This window comes from Hippocampus bargibanti, linkage group LG12 (genome assembly GCF_051943395.1).
Source record: "Hippocampus bargibanti isolate YZ-2025 linkage group LG12, ASM5194339v1, whole genome shotgun sequence".
NCBI classification, from domain to species: domain Eukaryota; kingdom Metazoa; phylum Chordata; class Actinopteri; order Syngnathiformes; family Syngnathidae; genus Hippocampus; species Hippocampus bargibanti.
In genome coordinates this window covers 396,167-416,488 of record NC_142745.1, presented here as the reverse complement: position 1 = coordinate 416,488, position 20,322 = coordinate 396,167, and the positions used below count along the sequence as shown (strand labels likewise).

At 44.0% G+C, this 20,322-nt stretch overlaps 1 protein-coding gene across 3 annotated transcripts in view; it reads left to right on the top strand.

The window, feature by feature from the left end:
* The window catches only part of slc12a5a (solute carrier family 12 member 5a), a 70,858-nt gene that overhangs the window by 37,136 nt on the left and 13,400 nt on the right, over positions 1 to 20,322 (top strand). For all 3 annotated transcript variants that reach the window (XM_089011216.1, XM_089011217.1, XM_089011218.1), the window contains exons 2-9: positions 1,584 to 1,684; positions 2,918 to 3,055; positions 7,027 to 7,173; positions 14,261 to 14,315; positions 14,830 to 14,960; positions 18,147 to 18,394; positions 19,366 to 19,577; positions 19,711 to 19,878. In XM_089011216.1, coding sequence (XP_088867342.1) covers positions 1,584 to 1,684; positions 2,918 to 3,055; positions 7,027 to 7,173; positions 14,261 to 14,315; positions 14,830 to 14,960; positions 18,147 to 18,394; positions 19,366 to 19,577; positions 19,711 to 19,878 — 1,200 coding nt within the window. The remainder of the gene's footprint in view (positions 1 to 1,583; positions 1,685 to 2,917; positions 3,056 to 7,026; positions 7,174 to 14,260; positions 14,316 to 14,829; positions 14,961 to 18,146; positions 18,395 to 19,365; positions 19,578 to 19,710; positions 19,879 to 20,322) is intronic.

The following is a 20,322-nucleotide window of genomic DNA, read 5'->3' as shown; positions in this document are numbered from 1 at the left end:
AAAATGAGAATAATCCGTTCCCAGGTCCCCATTAAACCATAATTTTCGACTAAATAAGCCTTAAAACTACACCAAATATACTTTATATTATGTATAATAAACATGCTATTGGATTGTATTGAAAGAAATAAACTGTACAATATAATAAAGTGGTTTTATTGACCTTTGCGATGTTCGTTGATGTCGTTGCCTCTTGATGATATCCGAGTGAAGTTGCCGAGCTTTCTCGGCGATAATACCCTCACTTACACTGTCCCCTGCTGTTAACCCTAATCAACAGAAGTTTTTCAAACTTCCTGAGACCATTGCTTAGACAACACCCTTAGCCACACCTAGCAATGGTCGATTTACTGTGACACTAAGTCACACAAACGCACACTTTGTTGGTGTTTTCTTCTTCTGCTCGACCATCATTTTCTTTTGTGTCCTCTTCGGCTTAACATTAGCCTGTGGTGGGGTCTTTTTCAGTGCCATAAAAGCAATGGTACTCCACTCGCTAACAAACCATGTCTGCACTCAAAGAAAGGTGGTGACGGCTGTCTGGTTTGGTTCGTCAGCCGAAAACTAGTTTGTATGCCAAGATTATTTTCTTGCGAATTTAATGTTCGGAAGGCGAAAAGTTCATGAGCTAAAGTGTTTGTAAACTGAGGTATCACTGTATTATATGTGTAAAACAGACACCCACATTTAGTTGCCCATCATAGGTTTTCAGAAGAGAAGATACAGCGATCAACCAAAATGAGTGTTGTAACTTTGGCAGCATGCAAATCATTTTTCATCAAATTCTGCTTGTGATCCGTCGCCATGATAAACCCCGCCCACCCCACCTCCGCCCCCAAAAAAGCTCTATGCTGTGTTGTCTGAACGTCACTCTGGCGTCATGTTCATCCATTTGCAATCCCGATTTGACTGGAATTTAGATGAAGGTGACCTTAATCCTTCCTGTCGCGAGCGAGCGAGGACGAAAAGACCTCCAGCCTCTTTGCTGGCAGACGACGGCGTTGGTGTTCTCGTCTGACCACAATCAGCAGAATGAGGCATCGTCAGCAAGGATGGATGAAAATGCAACTTCAATTCTGGGCATCAAAACAAGACTTGATCAACATGGCAGGGATGATACTCGTGGGCCTCAATCTGCAGTACATATGCACCTCACCTATAAGGTAGCAACCACTCATTTGATGGCTGAGGGTAAAATCTTCGCAAAAGAAAATAGATGCTTTGAAAGGGGCTAGTTATATAAAACAGCAAAAACCTTCACAAAATCGCCATGGTGGGGTGAGGTTTAATATGGATCGTGCGTACGTCAGACCTCTTACTTTTGTTACCTTATATGCTTAGTCATGCTGATGAGGTGATAGGCATTAATGTAATTCAAAATTAGCCTGAGGTGAGTCGCTGGAAAATGTGGTGGGCAGGGTGCGGAGGGTCCAGTAGGATTTTCCGGGCCCTTGTCTTGATTCTTGCAGTGTGCAAGTCCTCGAGAGTGGGTAGGGCAGTGCCAATGATTTTTTTCCCCCGCCGTCCTAGCTGTCCGTTTTGGTGGCGTCCCCAAAGCAAACCGTTATTTTCTCTCCTTTCAGGTGACAGTAACCCCAAGGAGAGCAGCCCGTTTATCAACAGCAGCGACGCGGCGGCGGAGAAGAGCCAGCAGTATGACGGCAAGAACATGGCCCTGTTTGAGGTACTGGCAGCCCAAAGGATCCTTCTCATGTTTTGGATAGCGGCCCTGGTTGATCGATGTCGGTAACAACAACCTGAAGGCCGCACGGGAGCGTCGGCTTAATGCAAGCTAATCTCTCTCTCTCACGAGTGCAGAGATCAACGTGTAAAAGGGAGGCAATTTGTTACAAACCTCGGCACAAATACACCGAAATGGTCCCTGTTGTACTGTTGCCATTTTGGCTTGAGGAAAGGTAGTGTTTCATACGGATTGAGGGAGGGAGGGAGGGAGGTCAAATGGGTTTTAGGGTGAGACTACCAACGTGCAGAAAAGCCCTGCTATTCGCCGGCTCAAATCGTGCATACATTAACACGACCATATGGCATTGACGCATTTTATCAGTGTGTGCGATGTAAAATGCAAACGTCCTTTGGATAAATACTGTATTTACCTTAACCCAGTCGCGGGCTGTGGATTTCATTGCTGGGCCTTCAGTAGCGCTATGTCTGAATCAATCCAGACTGAAAATAGTGTGGTGCTGTTTACTACAAGTCCGCTTGAGGGTACCGTTAGCTAGGAAATAATTGACCGACCTTTCTTCATGAATGATGTCCATTTTTTTTCTTGAAAAATCCATCCTGAAAATGGCTTTCACAGTAAATCTGCAACCAAATCCACGTCTTCTCCTTCAGCCATTGTGGCTTTACAAAACTGCTATTAAATCAACACAATATATGTGCGTATGCAGCTAGCTATGTACGCAGCGTGCTAGCTCTGGCCAGTATGTTACTAGCGACTGGTGATCAGAGCAGTATTCGCAAACTAGTCACTAGCCAATCATAGTTAGCGAAAACTGTGACGTTGATGAGCACCTTCGAGAAGGTTAAAGAAACAGTTTGATTCTCCTGGGCCCGCAGAACTGGTTGTGAAGGCGTCCCGGGTAGATTTCTGACCCTGCTATCAAATGATGGCTGAAATGTGATTGGTTAAATTCTTCGATACGAAAACACACAGCAGGAAGCAACGTGACAGGGGAAAAGCAAAGAAAGGAAGCCAAAAGACCATTTTAATGAACATCAGTCCGTGGTTCAGATATTTTTAGGCCAGCAGAGAAGGCTTTGCAGGCCTTGACGGTCCGCCACCGCCTTAAGATAGAAATGAGTCGAAATGAAATAAGATTGGATGTTTTAGGATGCGTATATGAAATAGTTCAATGGCATTCGATGCTGATTGTGTTGTTTTGCGCATCCGTAGGAGGAAATGGACACCAGTCCAATGGTGTCGTCTTTGCTCAGCAGCCTGGCCAACTACTCCAACTTGCCGCAAGGGAGCAAAGAGCACGAGGAAGCAGAGAACAATGAGGCTGAATCATCCCGCAAGAAACCCGTCAAGGTATTTATTACAACTTTGCCTTCTTCTTTGACCCCATCTTGCTCCTTGGAAGTAACATTCAAACCGGATGAACGTGAGGATTATTATTCTTGCCTGTGAAATCTGAACAAACAAAATCCCACATCCACTATGTAAGAACATAACACCATTTTTAGATGACTAAGAACACACAAACTCTCTTGCCTTGACAACAGATATTTTTTTAACTCATTCACTGCCAGACCAGGTGCAAAAATGTGTCCGCTCCAGTGCCAGGCTTTTTGTCATTGTCATTAAATTCCAGGACACACAGAATATTGAGTTTTAGGACGACATCAACATTCAATGCAGCATTAGAATCCTTAGACTTTCTTGTTTCGTCAGAAAAAAAAAGTGTTAATTCCTAAATGATATGGGTCTGGAGTTATATGAGCTTGAAATGAGGGCGGCTGTCCAAAATACAATGCAATATTGGTTGACATAGCGCTTTATCAACAGCTGAAGCTGGAACAAAGCGCTAACATAGACGAAAAGAGAAATGCTACCCCCTTGTGGAATGAAAAAAAAAAACATTGCCAGAGGTCTGGCCAGCGCTTTATCAGCAGCCGAGCACGAAAAACCAAAACCCGAACAAATTGGGGAATGGCTCTCTATGTCATATTTTCAATTCCCGAATCAATTGGCAGTGAATGAGTTAATCTTGTTGTGAATATTATTTCAAGAAAGTCTGCTGAGCGAACGAACGAACGAGCGAGCGAGCGAGCGAGCGATGAGAACAAAATCTGTCAATCACTTTCAAATGACATTGTCACTCTCCGGTTTGTGTTTTCTGTGTGGCTTAAATCTTAAATGTCAACCACTAATGAGTGGTCATCACATTATCCAGCATGATTTGTGTCAGTTTGCTTCTCGGGACTTTTTTAGCCGACGGCGCTTAAAAGCAAGCTGGCAAGGCGTCTGTCTAAGCAAGGCCTCGGATGGATCTTCGCAGGCGGACGGAACTTTGTTAGCTCTTGCCTTCGGCCTGCCGCAATGTTGACAGCTTGACAGTTTTTCCGCCGCCTTTGACCCGTCGTGTCTGCTCAGGTGCTTCATCAGCATTGACGATTTCCTTCCTTGTCACATGTCACTTCCCACAACCTGCAACACTTTCACTCAAACAAACAAACAAAATAAAAAAAATACAAAATAAGAAAGAACATTCATAAAATTAATGCACCGTCATAAAAATTAATAAATACTAATAACAAATTAATACAACAATTATTACAAAAAATAATAACAAGCAATAAGGATTAATACAATTAATAAAAACTAACAAAGAAAAATTAATAAAAATTAATGAACTGTCATAAAAATTAATAAAGAATTATAAACATTAATTAAAAAAATAATAAACTAGTAATAAGAATTTATCACAAAATTCATCACATTAATACACTGTAATAAAAATTAATAAATTAATCACAATTAATAAAAATTAATAAAGAAAATTAATAAAAAATAATAAACTGTAATAAAAATTCATACCTATTTCTAAAGATTAATAAAATAATAATAAAGTTATAATAATTAAAAAAAATAATAAGATTAATAACAATTAATAAAAAAATACAAATTCAAATTCAAACTAAAAGTACAACTAAAAAAAAGACAAATCAACAACTTAAGGAAGGCTGAAAAGGGATATTTTGCAAAAGGCCAACCATGTCGGGAAGAATAATCCCATGGTGTGTTAGGAGGACAATAAGCGTGCTGTGAAATGTCAGCTAAGCGGTTAGCTGCGCAAAACACCAAGTGACTGACATTCATCAAGATAGATCGTCATGAAAGGCTGATGATGGCGAGACTCATCAGGAGGCCAGTGGTTGTGTGTGTGCGTGCGTGCGTGCGTGCGTGCGCTTGGTTGTGTGTAAAGGCTTGGCATTATTGCATGACAATAATAAAACACAATGAAGGGTAACGACGTGAATGTGGTAGAACGCAGAGGCCGTAAAAAGACCAGTCGGAACTTAGACAACGACAATATTTTTGAAGCAATGTGTGCGGGATTTCTTATCATTGCGCATGGACGCGTTGTTAGGTGGAGGTAGAGAGCCTATCATTTGCCAGCCATTTGCTGAGAACCAACCTCCCCGAGATGCTCTTTATTATTTACAATCATAATAAACCTTTCAAAACTCTCAGGGACACTTTACAGTCATGGGATTTGTTTGTGCGGGTGAGCAGCGGCGGCCGTTTGCGCTAGCGTTCACTTTACCTGCAAGTCAGACAGCAGCAAAGTTATGAAAGGAAAGAAAAAAAAAGCACATAACAAATATGATGACCACACAAAGAAGCTACATCTTCACTCGCGATCCCGGCCATCTTAGGGCAGTCGCTGGGGGACACCTTGAACTGGTTGCCAGTCTCACCCAATCCTGTTCATCGACTGTCTACCACGTGACAAGCCTTCTTCCCAGGAATGAAGTCGTTCCTCCTTGAAGAATAATTGTGCATTTTGTCACCGACCTAAAACAAGTCATTGTGAAACATTCAGTGAGCTGAGCCTTTTAAGGTGCATTTGAAACCTTTTGTGTAAATGACATGCAAGCCATCCGTCCGTATTGCTCCAAACAGCGCTCAAGCTGGAACAAAGTGCGAGCGTTGCAAAAAAAGGGAATGTTGCCCCCTTGTGGAAAAGAAAAAGCATTGCCAGAGGCCATGGCCGGCGCTTTATCGGCACCCAAACAAGAAAAAACACCCAAACAAAGTCGCCATTGGTGCTCTTCATCATATTTTCAAGTCCCGAAATAAAACGCGAATGGCAGTAAATGAGTTAAGGTCAGCATATGAGGAAGAATTGCCTTTTTTTTTTTTGTTTTGTTTTGTTTTTGGACTTCAAGATGGCGCTGCGAGAGTGGCTGGCTTTCCAGCAGCTGCTGTATTTTGTTTTTCTACTTCTTTCTTTCCTCTCCTTTTCCTTTCACAACTTTGCTTCTGTGTTACTTCTGGGTTGAGTGAACGCCTAAAAAATACACATCAAAATAATCCCGTGACTGTCAAGTGTCCTTGAGAGTTTTGAAAGGCGCTTAGAAATGAAATGGATTCTTCTTCTTCTTCTTCTTTTTATAATAAGCATTCTGCGGCCTGACTTCACCCCCCCGCTTCCCCCCTCCACCTGCAGCTCTGGGTGGGCAGCAGCTGTTTAATGGCAGCGGTGCCCTGCTGGCCTACCTGCGGCCCTCCCGACGCTCCCGCGGGAAATGATTGCTGCTGCTGCTGCCTCCCGTCCATGCGTGCGTGTTGGTGTGCGTGTAGTAAAGGAAACAGCAATTGAGAGAAAATAGAAAAGCAGCACTTTTGAGAAGGGTGTGAGTGCATGTCGCCTCCCCCCCTCCCTCCCGAGCGAGCAAGCCGACTGATTGAATGCATACAAGTGCAAGTCTTCCTTCCATTTGTTGCCTTTTCAATCGCCAACTCTGGATGTCCAAGGAGGTTCTTGCGAGCAGACTTTACGCTAATGAAAATAGCTTGCCGATTGTGCAACTCTTTTTTCCCACTCATACAGTGATGCATCAGCGTACCAACTCTTCGCTTCTCGAACATTACATTTGCAAGCGTATCGTCTTGGCTGACAAACAAAACCACGCAGCGCCACAGTGGCTGGCGGACTAGTTTTTGTCACTCCCTTTCTTTGAGTGCAGACGTGGTTTGTTATCGACTGCAATACTTTTCAATCGTCCAAATTATTTTTCTTTCTGAATTCTGGCGAATATCCATCCACCCGATGGATATTCGCCAGAATTCAGAAAGAAAAAGCTTTTTTGGACCAAATCTTGTAGATTCCTCCTCCTCCTCATCCTCCCTCCATCACTGAGAGAGAGAGCAAGTAACGGCGATCGGGACAACAAATTTAAAATCCTGAATGACTTTCTTCTTGGTGAGAATTTGCCCTACATTTCCCTTCTTTTGTATATTTGACTTTTTTTGTGCCCCCCCCCCCCCGGCAGGCTCCCCAGCTCGGCACCCTGATGGGCGTCTACCTGCCCTGCATCCAGAACATCTTTGGCGTCATCCTTTTCCTCAGGATGACCTGGCTTGTTGGGATCGGCGGAATCGTCGGAACGTTCGTCATCGTCTTCATGTGCTGCACCACCGTAAGTGTTTCCTGTCTGTCTCTTGAGGGGAGAAACAAGGTGCATTGCAACTGGTCGCCGGCCGATGACGATTATTTTGACATGTGTGATGAATGTTATGAGCATTTTGGAAAGATTTTTGGGAGGGACAAAAAAAAAGCAAGGGAGTCGTCAGAAAAATGAAGCAACTCCATTTTGTTCTCTTATTTCCATTGTCTTCAAATGCATTGGAATGTGTGAGAAAAAGGAAAAAAAACCTTCATTCCTAAGTTATATGGGTCTGGAGTTATCTGAGCTTGAAATGGGGGCGGATGTTCAAAATAAAATACATACTGTATGTTAGCTAGCTAACTTGATCTATTTGAGTCATTCTCGGTTGAATGGGGTCATCGTTGTTGGCTATCTAGCTGGCAATCTATTTGCTATTTGTGGGCTGTCTAACTGGCTAGCTGGCTGGCTGTTAGTTGGCTATTAGCTAGCTAGCTAACTTGATCTATTTGAGTCATTCCCGGTTGAACGAGGTCACTGTTGCTGGCTACCTGGCTAGCTATCTATTTGCTATCTATTAGCTGTCTAGCTATCTATCTAGCTAGCTAACTAGCTAACCGATCTATTTGAGTTATTCCCGGTTGAGTGAACGATGGCGTGTCTGGCTGCCGCTGCCCACCCACAGAAAAACTTATCCTGTAAAGTGACCTTGAGGGTTTTGAAAGGCGGTTAGAAATCAAATGGATTATTATTATTATTATTATTATTATTATTATTGCAAAGCGTAATCAAAGCCGACTGAATCCAAAGTGCTGACCAGTTGGCTAGCGTGCTCGCGCAAATGAAGCAAGAACTCAAATCAGGCTTTAGTGACAAACGAGAGTCATTTTGCCCAAATTTTGTGCGCATGACAAGCTGCAATTCATGTGCAAAAAACACTTGGCATTTCTTTAAGGTGACATTTATTTGGCTAAATGGAGCTAACCTTCAAGAGTGTGCGTTTCAAGCATCCTGCTCTTTTGAAGCATGCTCCAAGCCTCAGTGGGGAATTCCATTATTGTGCGCTGAGATCGTCCGGACCCCAGCTGAGGTCACATCGACCTGTTCCCACCGGAGACCCAAACACTCCAGATTGCTTTGCGGCTACTTACTTGCTTGGTTTTCCAAGCCACCGTGACCTTTGTGGCTTGGATGGATGGATGGATGGATGGATGGATGGATGGATGGATGGATGGATGGATGGATGGATAGATAGACAGAGCGCTAGCTAGCTAGATTGCTGGCTAGTTAGAGCGCTAGATAGCTGGATAGCTAGATACAGCGCTTGATAGATTTTTTTCTCAATTGTCGTCAGTCAGGACAATAGAGGTAATCAGCCGGAGGGATTAGTCCTCTGCTCCCCCCAACCTGAGAGCAGGGACCAATCATAGCAGAGTCCGGCACCGCCACGTCTGGACAGCAGGGATATATATATATATATATATATATATATATGGCCGAAACTACCTTTAGTTTGCTGACGAAGCCTCATGGATAAGAAGCGAACCTTCAAAGAAGTCCAGGTGACGGCTGACGAAACCTTTCCATCGACGGACCACTCCTGTACGACTGAGAGCTTACACAGGCGAATTGGTGAATGGCATTGGAGAAGGTTGCGAGGCACACCTGATGATCTCTCATAAGCAACTGGTTGACAATCACTCAAGAAAGGGAAACACTTTTGGCAAGACTGAAATGACGTCACACACAAAAAGGAAATGAGAGTATTTCAGTCATGTGTGAGAGTGGGCCATGCATGAGTACGAGGGACCATCAAGGATCTTAGGATGACCTCTCAGCTTAACAACTTTCACACTGAGCGAAACAGCCAAAAGTGAAATACTTTCATCCACCCCTGAAATGTTGTGACATGACTGAAGCGCTCTCAGCCATGACTGCGGTTTCAAAGTATGTTTGAAAATGCATCAGTAATGCATATGAGCGTAGTTTGATGAGTGCGCGTGAGAGGTAGTCCCGCATGATGTCCCTGACGGCACGACATAGTCATGCAGGAATCCCGGCATCACGTGAGTCACGCGCCGACTGAGATTTGAGCGTGCCGAGCTGCTCTGCATTCGCAAGCTGCGTATATGGTCATATCTTCAAATGTGCAACGAAGCTGCCGCAGCACCCAAACATTAGCGGACACTGAATAAGTCACGACACGTGTTCTCTGAGCGCTTGACAACTTTTTGGTCTTAGCGAATCCTTTCAAGTCCTCCATTTTCATGACTAAAATATATATGAGGAATGGCTTAACAGATTGCGCCGATTTCTGGCTTACTGCTTTCGTTTGTGCTAAACAGAGATCACTTTGCTCTGCCTGAAGACATATTTCATTTAGAGCTTTGCTTTCAGGGTAGGAACACCTTGTGTGGCAATACAGACAGTCTACAGACGCTCCCTAACTTACAAACATTCAAGTGAATGAGTTAAAATGAACACATTCAATCATGGTAAAAACATCATGTGCTACGGCGGCAGCTTGCGATTGATTGTTCACCTGTGAGGCATACATGCTAACCACCGTGCTGCCAAACATCAATCCGACTACCTACATGTACATCTTGGTTGATGTCGCGCTTTAACAGCAGCTGAAGCTGGAACAAAGCGCTCACATGGACAAAAGGCAAATGCTGCCCCCTTGTGTAAGGGAAAAACATTGCCACCGGCCATGGCCAGCTCTTTATCGGCACCCAAACAAGAAAAACTGCATTTGGGAATGGTGCTCTAGGTCATATTTTCAATTCGCAAATACATTGGGGAATAGCAGTGAATGAGTTAAGCAGTGGTGGGCCATCAGGGCCTGCGAGGCCTTCTCTGCTGGCCTTACAATATCTCAATCACAGACTGTTGTCCAAACATTGCCAAAGGTGGCGGAGCTCCTGCTTTCAATGGTGCCGAGTTGAGGCGTACCGCACGCTTTACCTCTTCATCTCCTGTGGATTTTCATTTTTTGTGATGATGGGGGCGAAGGAGGTGTCCGCTGCGGTGATGTTATGTAAAGACCACAGGAGGGGAGAGAAGTGGTGGGCGGGGGTCCACACACACAATCACACACACAGTTTCTAGTTCTTGTGCATGTTTTTGCATGTCACTCGGACCCCCCCCCCCCCCACATCCATCCCAGTTTATATTGATCTTGTAAGCGTGATGAAAACATTGGGCACAAAGAGGAAAAAAACAACCTCCGAGCTGGCTCGCAGTGGCAGCAACACAAACACACACTCACATTTCCTCACTGTCTTTCATTTCAACACATACACACTCATGCACACGCACACGCACACACACACACACGCACACGCACACACACACACACACCGTCCGTGCTCAGGATTATCACTCGAGGGCTTCTCCAATGATCTCAGCAGTGTGACTGATAAGAAACACGCCTCTCTCAGGGTGTGTGTGTGTGTGTGCGCATGTGTGTGTGCGTGTGTGTGTGTGTGTGTGTGTGTGTGTGTGTGTGTGTGTGTGTGTGTGTGTGTGTGTGTGTGTGTGTGTGTGTGTGTGTGTGTGTGTGTGTGTGTGTGTGTGTGTGTGTGTGTGTGTGTGTGTGTGTGTGTGTGAGTTTTACCATTTGAGGGGGTTGTTCTATAAATACACACAGTGCTGGAAGAGAATCTAGGCTCCCTCATACACACACACACACACACATAGACACAAAGACACACGTTGGTACACACGCACGCCAATGTTCAGTCGTGCCAAAATGCTCAGTGAAAGCGAATAGAAGACACGCTAAAGCAAGCCCCAAGAAGGAACAATTTCGGTTGACATCTTCCAACAAGGGCGAGATAGTGCTTCGTGCAACCGTCAAACATTGAAGGGGATCAAGGGGAGCTCAGCTTCCAATCTTAACTTCTCCCATATATAAGGCGCACCGGACTATAAGGCGCACCTTCAATGAGTGACAAATGTTTCCAAAATATATTCAAATATATAACGTTTTTCCAAATACGAGGCACACCGCATTGTAAGGCGCTAAAGTCGGGGTTGGGTTACGCACCACTTCTGGAGATGGGGGAAAATGCGGTCGATGGCTGCTGAAACCTGTTGCGAGACTTGTTGTGGCTCAATATGACTTCACATATAAGGCGTATTCATCTTTTGAAGAAAATCAAGGCTGTGCCTTATACCCCGGAAAATAGGCTATATATTATATTTGGAAAACATTTTCATTCATTCAAGGTGCGCCTTATACATCCGACTTACGACCGAGTTCCTTTCCGACCAAACGGTCTTAAGTCAAAATGGTCGTAAGTCGAAATCCATTCAAAAAGTTGAATAGAGACTAAATGACTGGCAACACATAAAGTAAAACAACAACAAAAAAAACTACAAATCAAATAATATGACAGCACAAAGACACCGAGAGTGATTCATTCTTCAGCACTTGCTATACCCTCTTTGTGACATGAAGCAGTTCTAGATGAAAGAGGACAGGATCAAAGTGTCCTTTTCAGCAGTGGATCAGGACGCCATGGTGGAATGTGCACGTCTACTACAAGCTAAATGTCTTTTTAACATTTCCAACACAGGACATGGAATGAACAGCATTCGTTATCGCATGACAGATGTGAAAGTGGCTTGAAACACACGCACGCACACACACACACACACACACACACACACACACACACACACACACACACACGCACGCACGCATACACACTGCATTGTTGTAATATTTCTATCAGGGAAAATGAAAGCAGGCTTGCACACAATGAGCTTTAATATGCGAGATGGAAGGCCTTGTGTTGTCTGGCCGTCCTCATTACTTCCAGGTCTTGAATTCAAATGCAGCAGAGGAAGTGGCGGTGGGGGGGGGGGGGGTTGTATATGGAAAACGTGGGGGGGGGGGTAAGTAATTCATCCTTTTTTCTCTTTTCCTCTCATCTCTTACGCTTCCTCAATTTTCTGGAAGCCTTTTTTTATGTTTTCATTTTGCACCCTGATTATTTCCTCCCCTCATCCAAACCAGGCTGAATGCACCGCGCACACCTGAGAGTCCATTTTGCCCTCTGCCAGGATATCAGGCGCCCGCCCCCCCCCTGCGAGACGCCAGAACAAATCATGTGACGACGGGGGCGTAGCGAAGCGTGCTAATGAAGCAAAGTTGTGGTGCTGCGGGATACGCGTGCGTCACAAGTCGTCTCCTCTCGGTCCACCGAAGGCCAAAGAGGAGCGCTTCGCTCAGGATGAAAGCAGATCGAAAATGTCCTTTGCAGTCGGTGGCCACGAACTCATGAAACGTTTCATCGCACGCGCTTTACAACATGTTTCCCAAATCAAATGGTTCACACAAACAACGAAAATTCAAACAATGTGAATTTGAGTCATTTCGGGTAAAGCTTGTGTACACACAAAGCTTTCTCATACTTGGATTTTTTTTTTAAGAAACTCATTCATTGCATTTCCCAAATTGGTTGGGCAATTGAAAAGATGACATAGAGCGCCATTCCCGAATTTGTTTTTACTTTTTCATGCTTGGGTGCCAATAAAGTGCTGGCCAGACCTGTGGCAATGATTTTTTTTCCCCCCATCCACAAAGGGGCAGCATTTCCCTTTTTTCCATGTCAGCGCTTTGTTCCAGCTTCAGCTGTTGTTAAAGCGCTTAACCTTTTCCGCAAATTACCATTGAGGAGTTCCGGAGAAGAATGTTTCATGAACGTCCGACACCTTGAAAGAAGTACAGATGATGGCTAAAGCAACCTTCTCATCGATCTGTACGACCGAGAGCTGACGCAGACGGAACGTTTCAGGAATTTTCCACAAGCAGTTCCGTCCTGACGTACTTTGACGGCAGGAAAGTTTGACTGCAGGTCCGGTCGGGTGATGGTAGCGCTTCACTGAGTCAAAGACATCCGCCGACGGATGACATTTCATAACGTCCCTGACAGCCAGCCGGAGAACGGCGTGGAGAAATGAAGGACGCTGGGACAAAAAAATGACACAGAGGATTGGAGACATCCTGGCGCTTACGTGTCACCTTGTCTCAACCATTTTTAGTGACGACGGGAGCAAGTCTTCCATTTTTCAAATGCGATCTTCAACATCCGCACAGGTTGCCATTCGGCGATTGGCCACGTAACCGGGCGACTTTGCCGCAGCATCAGATTAAACAATTTGGGCCTTATCTGCTGCGGTGGGAGGAAAGCTTGTCGCCTCATTAGCGGCAAGAACCTGAGCCCTGACGCTGGTCGCTTAACCGGTCATCACGCGGGCCCTTTAGGTGGCACGAACGACATTAGAACCTTCGCCGGGACGGATGAGCTGAGAGGGAAACGGCATCCATCTTAGCCGGGAAGTCACTGCATTGTCAGTCTTTCGATGAAAAGGTTTCTTCAGCCGTCATCTGGACTTCTTTCAAGGTGTCGGACGTTTCGCTTCTTATCCAAAAGGCTTTGTCAGCAAACTAAAATTTGCTGGTACTTTTGGCCCCATATATTTATCCCTACTGTCCAGACGTGGCAGTGCTATGATAGGTCCCCGCTCTCCAAAATATTGGGGGTGTGTTATTTTCTTCAATTCCAACCTGCTAGCTTGCTAGCAAGCTAAATAGCCAGCCGGATAATATATAGCTAGCTAGATAGCCAGCTAGTTAGCAAATAGATAGATATAGCCGAGGAATGCTGAAAAAACATTGCCCCTGGACTCCAGATTGAGGACGTAAGGCTTCACAAACTATTTCAATAAAGCAGTGACAAAGATAGTAGAAAGCAGCAGGGAGTAAAATCAAGTTGGAATCATGCCGATTCAAATGCCAAAGAGTGCAAGTGACTTTTGAGACCACTTTCAAGCGCTTTAACAAGAGCTGAAGCTAGAACAAAGCGCTAACATTGACAAAAGGAGAATGCTGCCCCCTTGTGGAAAAGACAAAAGTTTGGCAGAGGCTATAGCCAGCACTTTTTCAGCACTCAAGCATGAAATACCAACACCCAAACACATTTGGGAATGGCTCTCTAAGCCGTATGTTCACGTGCCAAATCAAGTTGTGAATGAGTTGAAGGTTAAATGTTTGAAGGAGCGCTTTTGAAATGCCGCCTGTTTGTTTTTTTTTCTGTCCATTGTGCAGACGATGCTGACTGCCATCTCCATGAGCGCCATCGCCACCAATGGAGTCGTGCCAGGTGGGTGAGCACACCACACAATTGCCATTTGGCACCAGTCCGCTTCCAAATTTCCAGTCTTTATTTATTTATTTATTTATTTATTTATTTACCGGCCGATCGCACCTTGCTAGTTAGCCAGTGAGCACAGCTTGACGTTCCCCGCTTATTATCGTCCATCTGGGATTCTTGTACACAAATGATATTTATGCCAAATCAAAATGGCGGCCGCACGCCTCGTTGTAGTTACGGTTTCCTCTCGGGGGGCCGTTATGAATTTGGCAAAGTCATTAGAATGTTTCATCCCTTCCACTTATTCCATATCGAGCGCAGCAAAAATTAATGTACAGTGATACGTCGGCTTACGAACTTCATGAGTTCCCGCCCGCTTATCACAAATGGAGGACTTTTTCTGTCAGCCACGAAGGAAACACTTGATGTGGCGCTTGGCTCCGTTGTGTCACGCTGTGCCAGGCGGTGGCGCTCAGATGACATCCGTACGTGGATTCAACTTTGTCTTGGTGTGTTTGCGCAGCTGGAGGTTCGTACTACATGATATCCCGTTCGCTGGGACCTGAATTTGGGGGCGCCGTGGGGATCTGCTTCTACCTGGGGACCACCTACGCCGGAGCCATGTACATCCTTGGTGCCATCGAGTTGCTCCTGGTCAGAAAAGACTTCCTTTTCATTTTTATTGTTTAATTTTCATTTTACATAATATTTAGATATTTATATACAGTAAAGTCTGGTTATATCGATAGTACTGCTTATTACGATACTATTTCTATGAACGCAAGGAGAAAATTTACATGCCGCAGGATCGGATATATCGATAGTCCGGTCACATCAATATTTTTTCCGACTACCGAGAATATCGATATAACGAGACTTTACTGTATCTATATTTTATTGTCATTTTATATTTCTATTTATATTTTATTTTATTTGTATTTATGTATTTATTTATCTATGCTTGTCTGTGACTGTAGTGTCCTTGAGAGCTTTGAAAGACGCTTGAAAATAAAATTTATTATTATTATTATTATTATTATTATTATTAATGTTAAGCAGATTCCTTACTTACAGACAGTGTATTGTCGGTGTTCAAATACCTGACATGTTTCGGCGACTACTTCCGCCTTCGTCAGAGTGTCACGGATGTTGCTGTGACGCGCCATTTTCAGCTGGTGTTGCTATGAGGGCGTGACCTACCTGTCAGAACTGACAGGCAAGCCACGCCCCCCGCTGTCCGCTCGTCCCTCCAGGATGCTGCTCCAGGTAGTAGAGAGCATGTAAGCTCCCTCATCCCTGTTGATGGTCCTTGGTCCTCGCTTTCGGATTTCAATGGCCTCCCTGATCCAGCGCTGATGTTTGTTGTCTTCGGTGCGGATGACTCTGGCCTTCTCCCAGTCCATGATGTGGTTCTCTCTTTTGCAGTGGTCCGTGATGGCTGATTTATGGTGCTCCTGTTGTGCTTGTTCTTTTATTGCTCTTGTTTGGATTGTTGCCGTCTCCTTCTCGCACTCGTTCTTGTGCTCTTTCTTTCTTGTATTGAAAAGTATATTGTATATTGTATATTATTATTATTATTATTATTATTATTATTATTATTATTATTATTCTGCAACAGGTTAACTCATTCACTGCCGGACGGTGTGCAAAAAATGTGTCCACTCCAGTGCCAGAGTTTTTGTCATTGTCACTGTAATTGCAGGAGCCGCAAAATATTGAGTTTTAGGACGACGTAAACATTCAATGCTACGTACGAAAACGTAGTGTCCCTTCCTTCATCAGAAAACAGAGTTAATTCCCAAGTTATATGGCTCTGGAGTTATATGAGCTTGAAATGGGGGTGGCTGTGCAAAATACAAAACATACACATTGATTTATATAGCGCTTTAACAACAGCTGAAGCTGGAACAAAGCGCTAACATGGAACAAAGGGAAATTGTGGAAGGGGAAAAAGCATGGCCAGAGGTCTGGCCAGCGCTTTATCAGCACCCAAGCATGAAAACCCCACAACCCTAACAAATTGTGGAATGGCCCTCTACGTCATATTTTCAATTCCCCAATAAAATTGTGAATGGCAGTGAATGAGTTAATTTATTTTTTTTTAACTGAGCATTTGAAATTACGATCTGTAAAAAAGGAAAGCAACGGCTCCGATCAAGCGACGCTGAAGCCTCTCAAAGTGTCCCACGTGAAATTGAAAGACGGCGACTTTGATCACGTGACCTCGCTGATCAGCTGATGAAACGTTTCATCTTCGTCGTCTTTGTGCATCTAATTATGCAAATACGCCATTAAGGGGGACATCCAGACAAAAAGAGCCCACTTTGAAATATCGGATCTCTCATCGCAGTCGTCGCTTATTAACAACAAACCAAAGTGCGTGCGTGCGTGCGTGTGTGTGTGTGTGTGTGTGTGTGTGTGTGTGTGTGTGTGTGTGTGTGTGTGTGTGTGTGTGTGTGTGTGTGTGTGTTTGTCTTGATTTGTGCGTTTTTGTGTTTTGTGTTCCTATTCTTCGTCCTGCCCATGTCTCTTTAATGGCTATGCAGAGTTTGATCATGCCTGGAGCTTCATTCCGCCTTCTGGGTCAACCCTGGCTTAAAGTTTCCATTGTGGAAGAACTATTCCGAGGAAGGAGCCCATCTCAGAGAGAGAGAGAGAGAGAGAGAGAGAGAGAGAGAGGGAAAAAAAACAACAAACCAGCTGATTTGAATATGTTTCATCCTTGCGCGAAACCAATGCTGCTATTTTAGGAAACGGCTGCGCTGATGCAGGAAACGCATTTGCCAGCATAGAAGTATGCCGCACTTGCTATCAAATCACATGGAAAACATTTGAATTCCTTTTCGGCCCTTTTAAAATGTCGATGCAAAAAAAAACCAAAGGCAGAGAAAGCCTACTGGAGCTTCTCGACTGACACCCGACCTCTGCAGCCCCTGCCAAGCTTTTTATTGAGAGTACAGTGATACCTCAGCTTGCAAACTTAATTGGTTGCCAGAAAGTGTGTGTAAGGCAAAAAGTTCGTCTTCCAAACATTTATTTCCCATAAGAAACCATTAACATGAGAATAATCCGTCCCCAGGTCCCCATAAAACATGATTTCCTACTAAATAAGCCTTAAAACTTTACAAAGTTTGTGGCTCTGTGTGGTTTGGTGCATCTGCGGAAAACTATTTTGTACGCCGAGATTATATTCTAGTGAATTTAATGTTCGTAAGGCGAAACATTCGTCAGCTAAAGTGTTTGCGGTATCACTGTATTATTTATTTTTATATTCTTTTTCATTCCTAATGTATTTGTTTGTTGAGTTATTTCTTTATTTGTTTTTAATGTATATTTTTATATACACATATAGCTTTTTACACTACCTTTGTACCTGGTTTATATTACTGTAGAGCAGGGTCTCCAACTCGATTTACCCGGGGGCCGCTGGAGGCAGAGTCTGGGTGAGGCTGGGCCATATTGGTTTTTCCACAAGAAAATCACAGATAAAACATTCCAATGTTCTCAAAATCAGTATTTTTAACACACAAAAAATGAATTAAACGTATGAATGGAAAAATAAATGAACCAGTAATAAATAAATAAAATAATTGATGATGATAATAATTGAACAAGTTTCATTCATATCAATCATGCGGGCCGCACTAACATTAATCTTTCATACCAAGGTGGGCCGCAAAATATTATTTTGGGGGCCGCATTTGGCCCGCGCGCCGCGAGTTATAGAGTAGAGTATACATATGTCTACGTTGTTTGCACTAAATAATAATAATAATAATAATAATAATAATAAAAATAAGAAGAATTGTGATAAAGTGAGTGACACGTGTGCTTGTCCAGATCTACATTGTACCCAAGGCGGCCATTTTCCCACTGGAAGGCCTCGAAGGCGCGGAGGCGGAAGCGGCTCTGCTCAACAACATGCGCGTGTACGGCACCATCCTGCTCACCTCCATGGCCACCGTGGTGTTTGTCGGCGTCAAATATGTCAATAAGTTGGCTTTGGTCTTCCTGGCCTGCGTCATTCTCTCCATTCTGGCCGTCTACGCCGGCGTCATCAAGACTGGAGTTGAACCTCCCGACTTCCCGTAAGTCCAAAAAAATACACACGTCAAAGTGGGTGCGTACGTACCCAAGTAAGTTGGGAAAGTATTTTCACTTTTCCCACATGTTCTTATGTGACAACCCTATTGCCAAAAAGGAAAATTGATTTTTTTTCCTCACAATTCTACACAAAATACCCCATGATGACAACATGAGAGACATTGATGTAAAATGTTTGTAAATTTATGAAAAAAAAAACACCTGTGCATAAGTCTTCAGAAGGTTTTCTGAATGGTTAGTAGCAATTACCTTTGGCAGCAATGACAGCCTCAAGTCTTTTTTGAATAGGTTGCTACAAGTTTAGCTCACCTATTTTTGGGCCATTTTTCCCATTCCTCTTCACAGCATCTGTCGTACAGGTAGAGGTCCATCGATGAAAAGGTTTCTTCAGCCGTCATCTATACTTCTTTGGAGGTGTCAGATGTTTCACTCCTTATCCGAAAAGCTTTGTCAGCGAACAAGTTTTGCTGGTAGCTCTGACCCTATATTTCTCCCTAATGGACAGAGGTGGTCGCCTAAGCCTGTTAACAGACTTCTTAGATCGTTCCCACAAATTCTGTTAACAGTCCGGACTGTCCATCAGGTTGGACGGAGAGAGAGCGTTGGTGCGCAGCCATTTTCTGATTTTCGGAACTATCCTATGAAGTTGTCGAATCAACGTGACCGTTGATCCTTGGAAACAGGATGAACCAGAGCTCATGTTTGAGCTTCATGGCAAAGGTTCTCAATTCTTATGCACAGGTGATTATTTAGATTTTTAATAATTTTACCCAAATGTCTTTCATGTTGTCATCATAGGGTATTTTGTGTGGAATTCTTAGGAAAAAAAATCAATGTATTCCTTTTTGCAATGCGGCTGTGTCAGAGGTGTTTGTTTTGGGCGACACGCGGTTTCCGCTTGAAGAGTTGAACATGTTGAGTGAGTTTTGGTTTTTTTTTTCTGTTCTTCCTCCAGAGTTTGTTTACTGGGCAACCGCACATTAGTGTGGAAGACGTTTGACGTGTGCGCCAAGACGGTGGAAACGGCCAACGGGACGGTGACCACTCAGCTGTGGAATATGTTTTGCAACTCGTCTTTGCTCAACGCTACCTGCGACAGATACTTTGTCGCCAATAATGTCACACAGATCCAAGGGATCCCTGGAGTGACCAGCGGTATCTGGACAGGTTTGCGTCACCTCCTCTCCTCTTTACAAATAATAATAAAAAAACAACAACATCATAATAAAAATCGGAAGAAATTGAATCCGTTCTGGACGGTGTTTAGTCACCAAAATGGTTATTGCGGTCATCCATGCAGAGAACCTTTTTGGTACCTATTACGAAAAAGGGGACCTGATCGCACGGGTCAACATGGAGTCTGCCGAGGACCCGGATGACCCTTTGACCAATGCTAACCGCTACGTGCTGGCCGACATCACCAGCTTTTTCACCTTGCTGGTTGGCATCTACTTCCCTTCGGTGACAGGTGAATGACACCCTTGAAATGTTGATAGCAGTGGTGGGCCGTCAGGTCTTCTCTACTGGAATCACAATGTGACTAATGTGAATTATATTTTGTCCGTGAATTCTTATGAAATGTGTGTTTTCGTATTGAAGCATTTCACCAATCACGTTTCAGCCATCATTTGTTGCCTGGGTCAGAAATCGACCTGGACGCCTTCACAATCAGTCCTGCAGGCCCTTGAACATGAAATTTGGTGTCGGTGCCTCTGTTGCTTTGACCAATCAGAGTTTGAGTTGGCAATGTTAGTTTTGGCACTAGCCGCGAGTGATAAGAGCATACTTGCCAGAGCTAGCGCACTGTATCTGTAGCGAGCATTTTTGTGTCGATTTAAGAGCGATTTTGTCAAGCCACAATGACTGAAGGAGGAGAAGAAATTAATTTGGTTGCGGATAACATTGTTCAAAC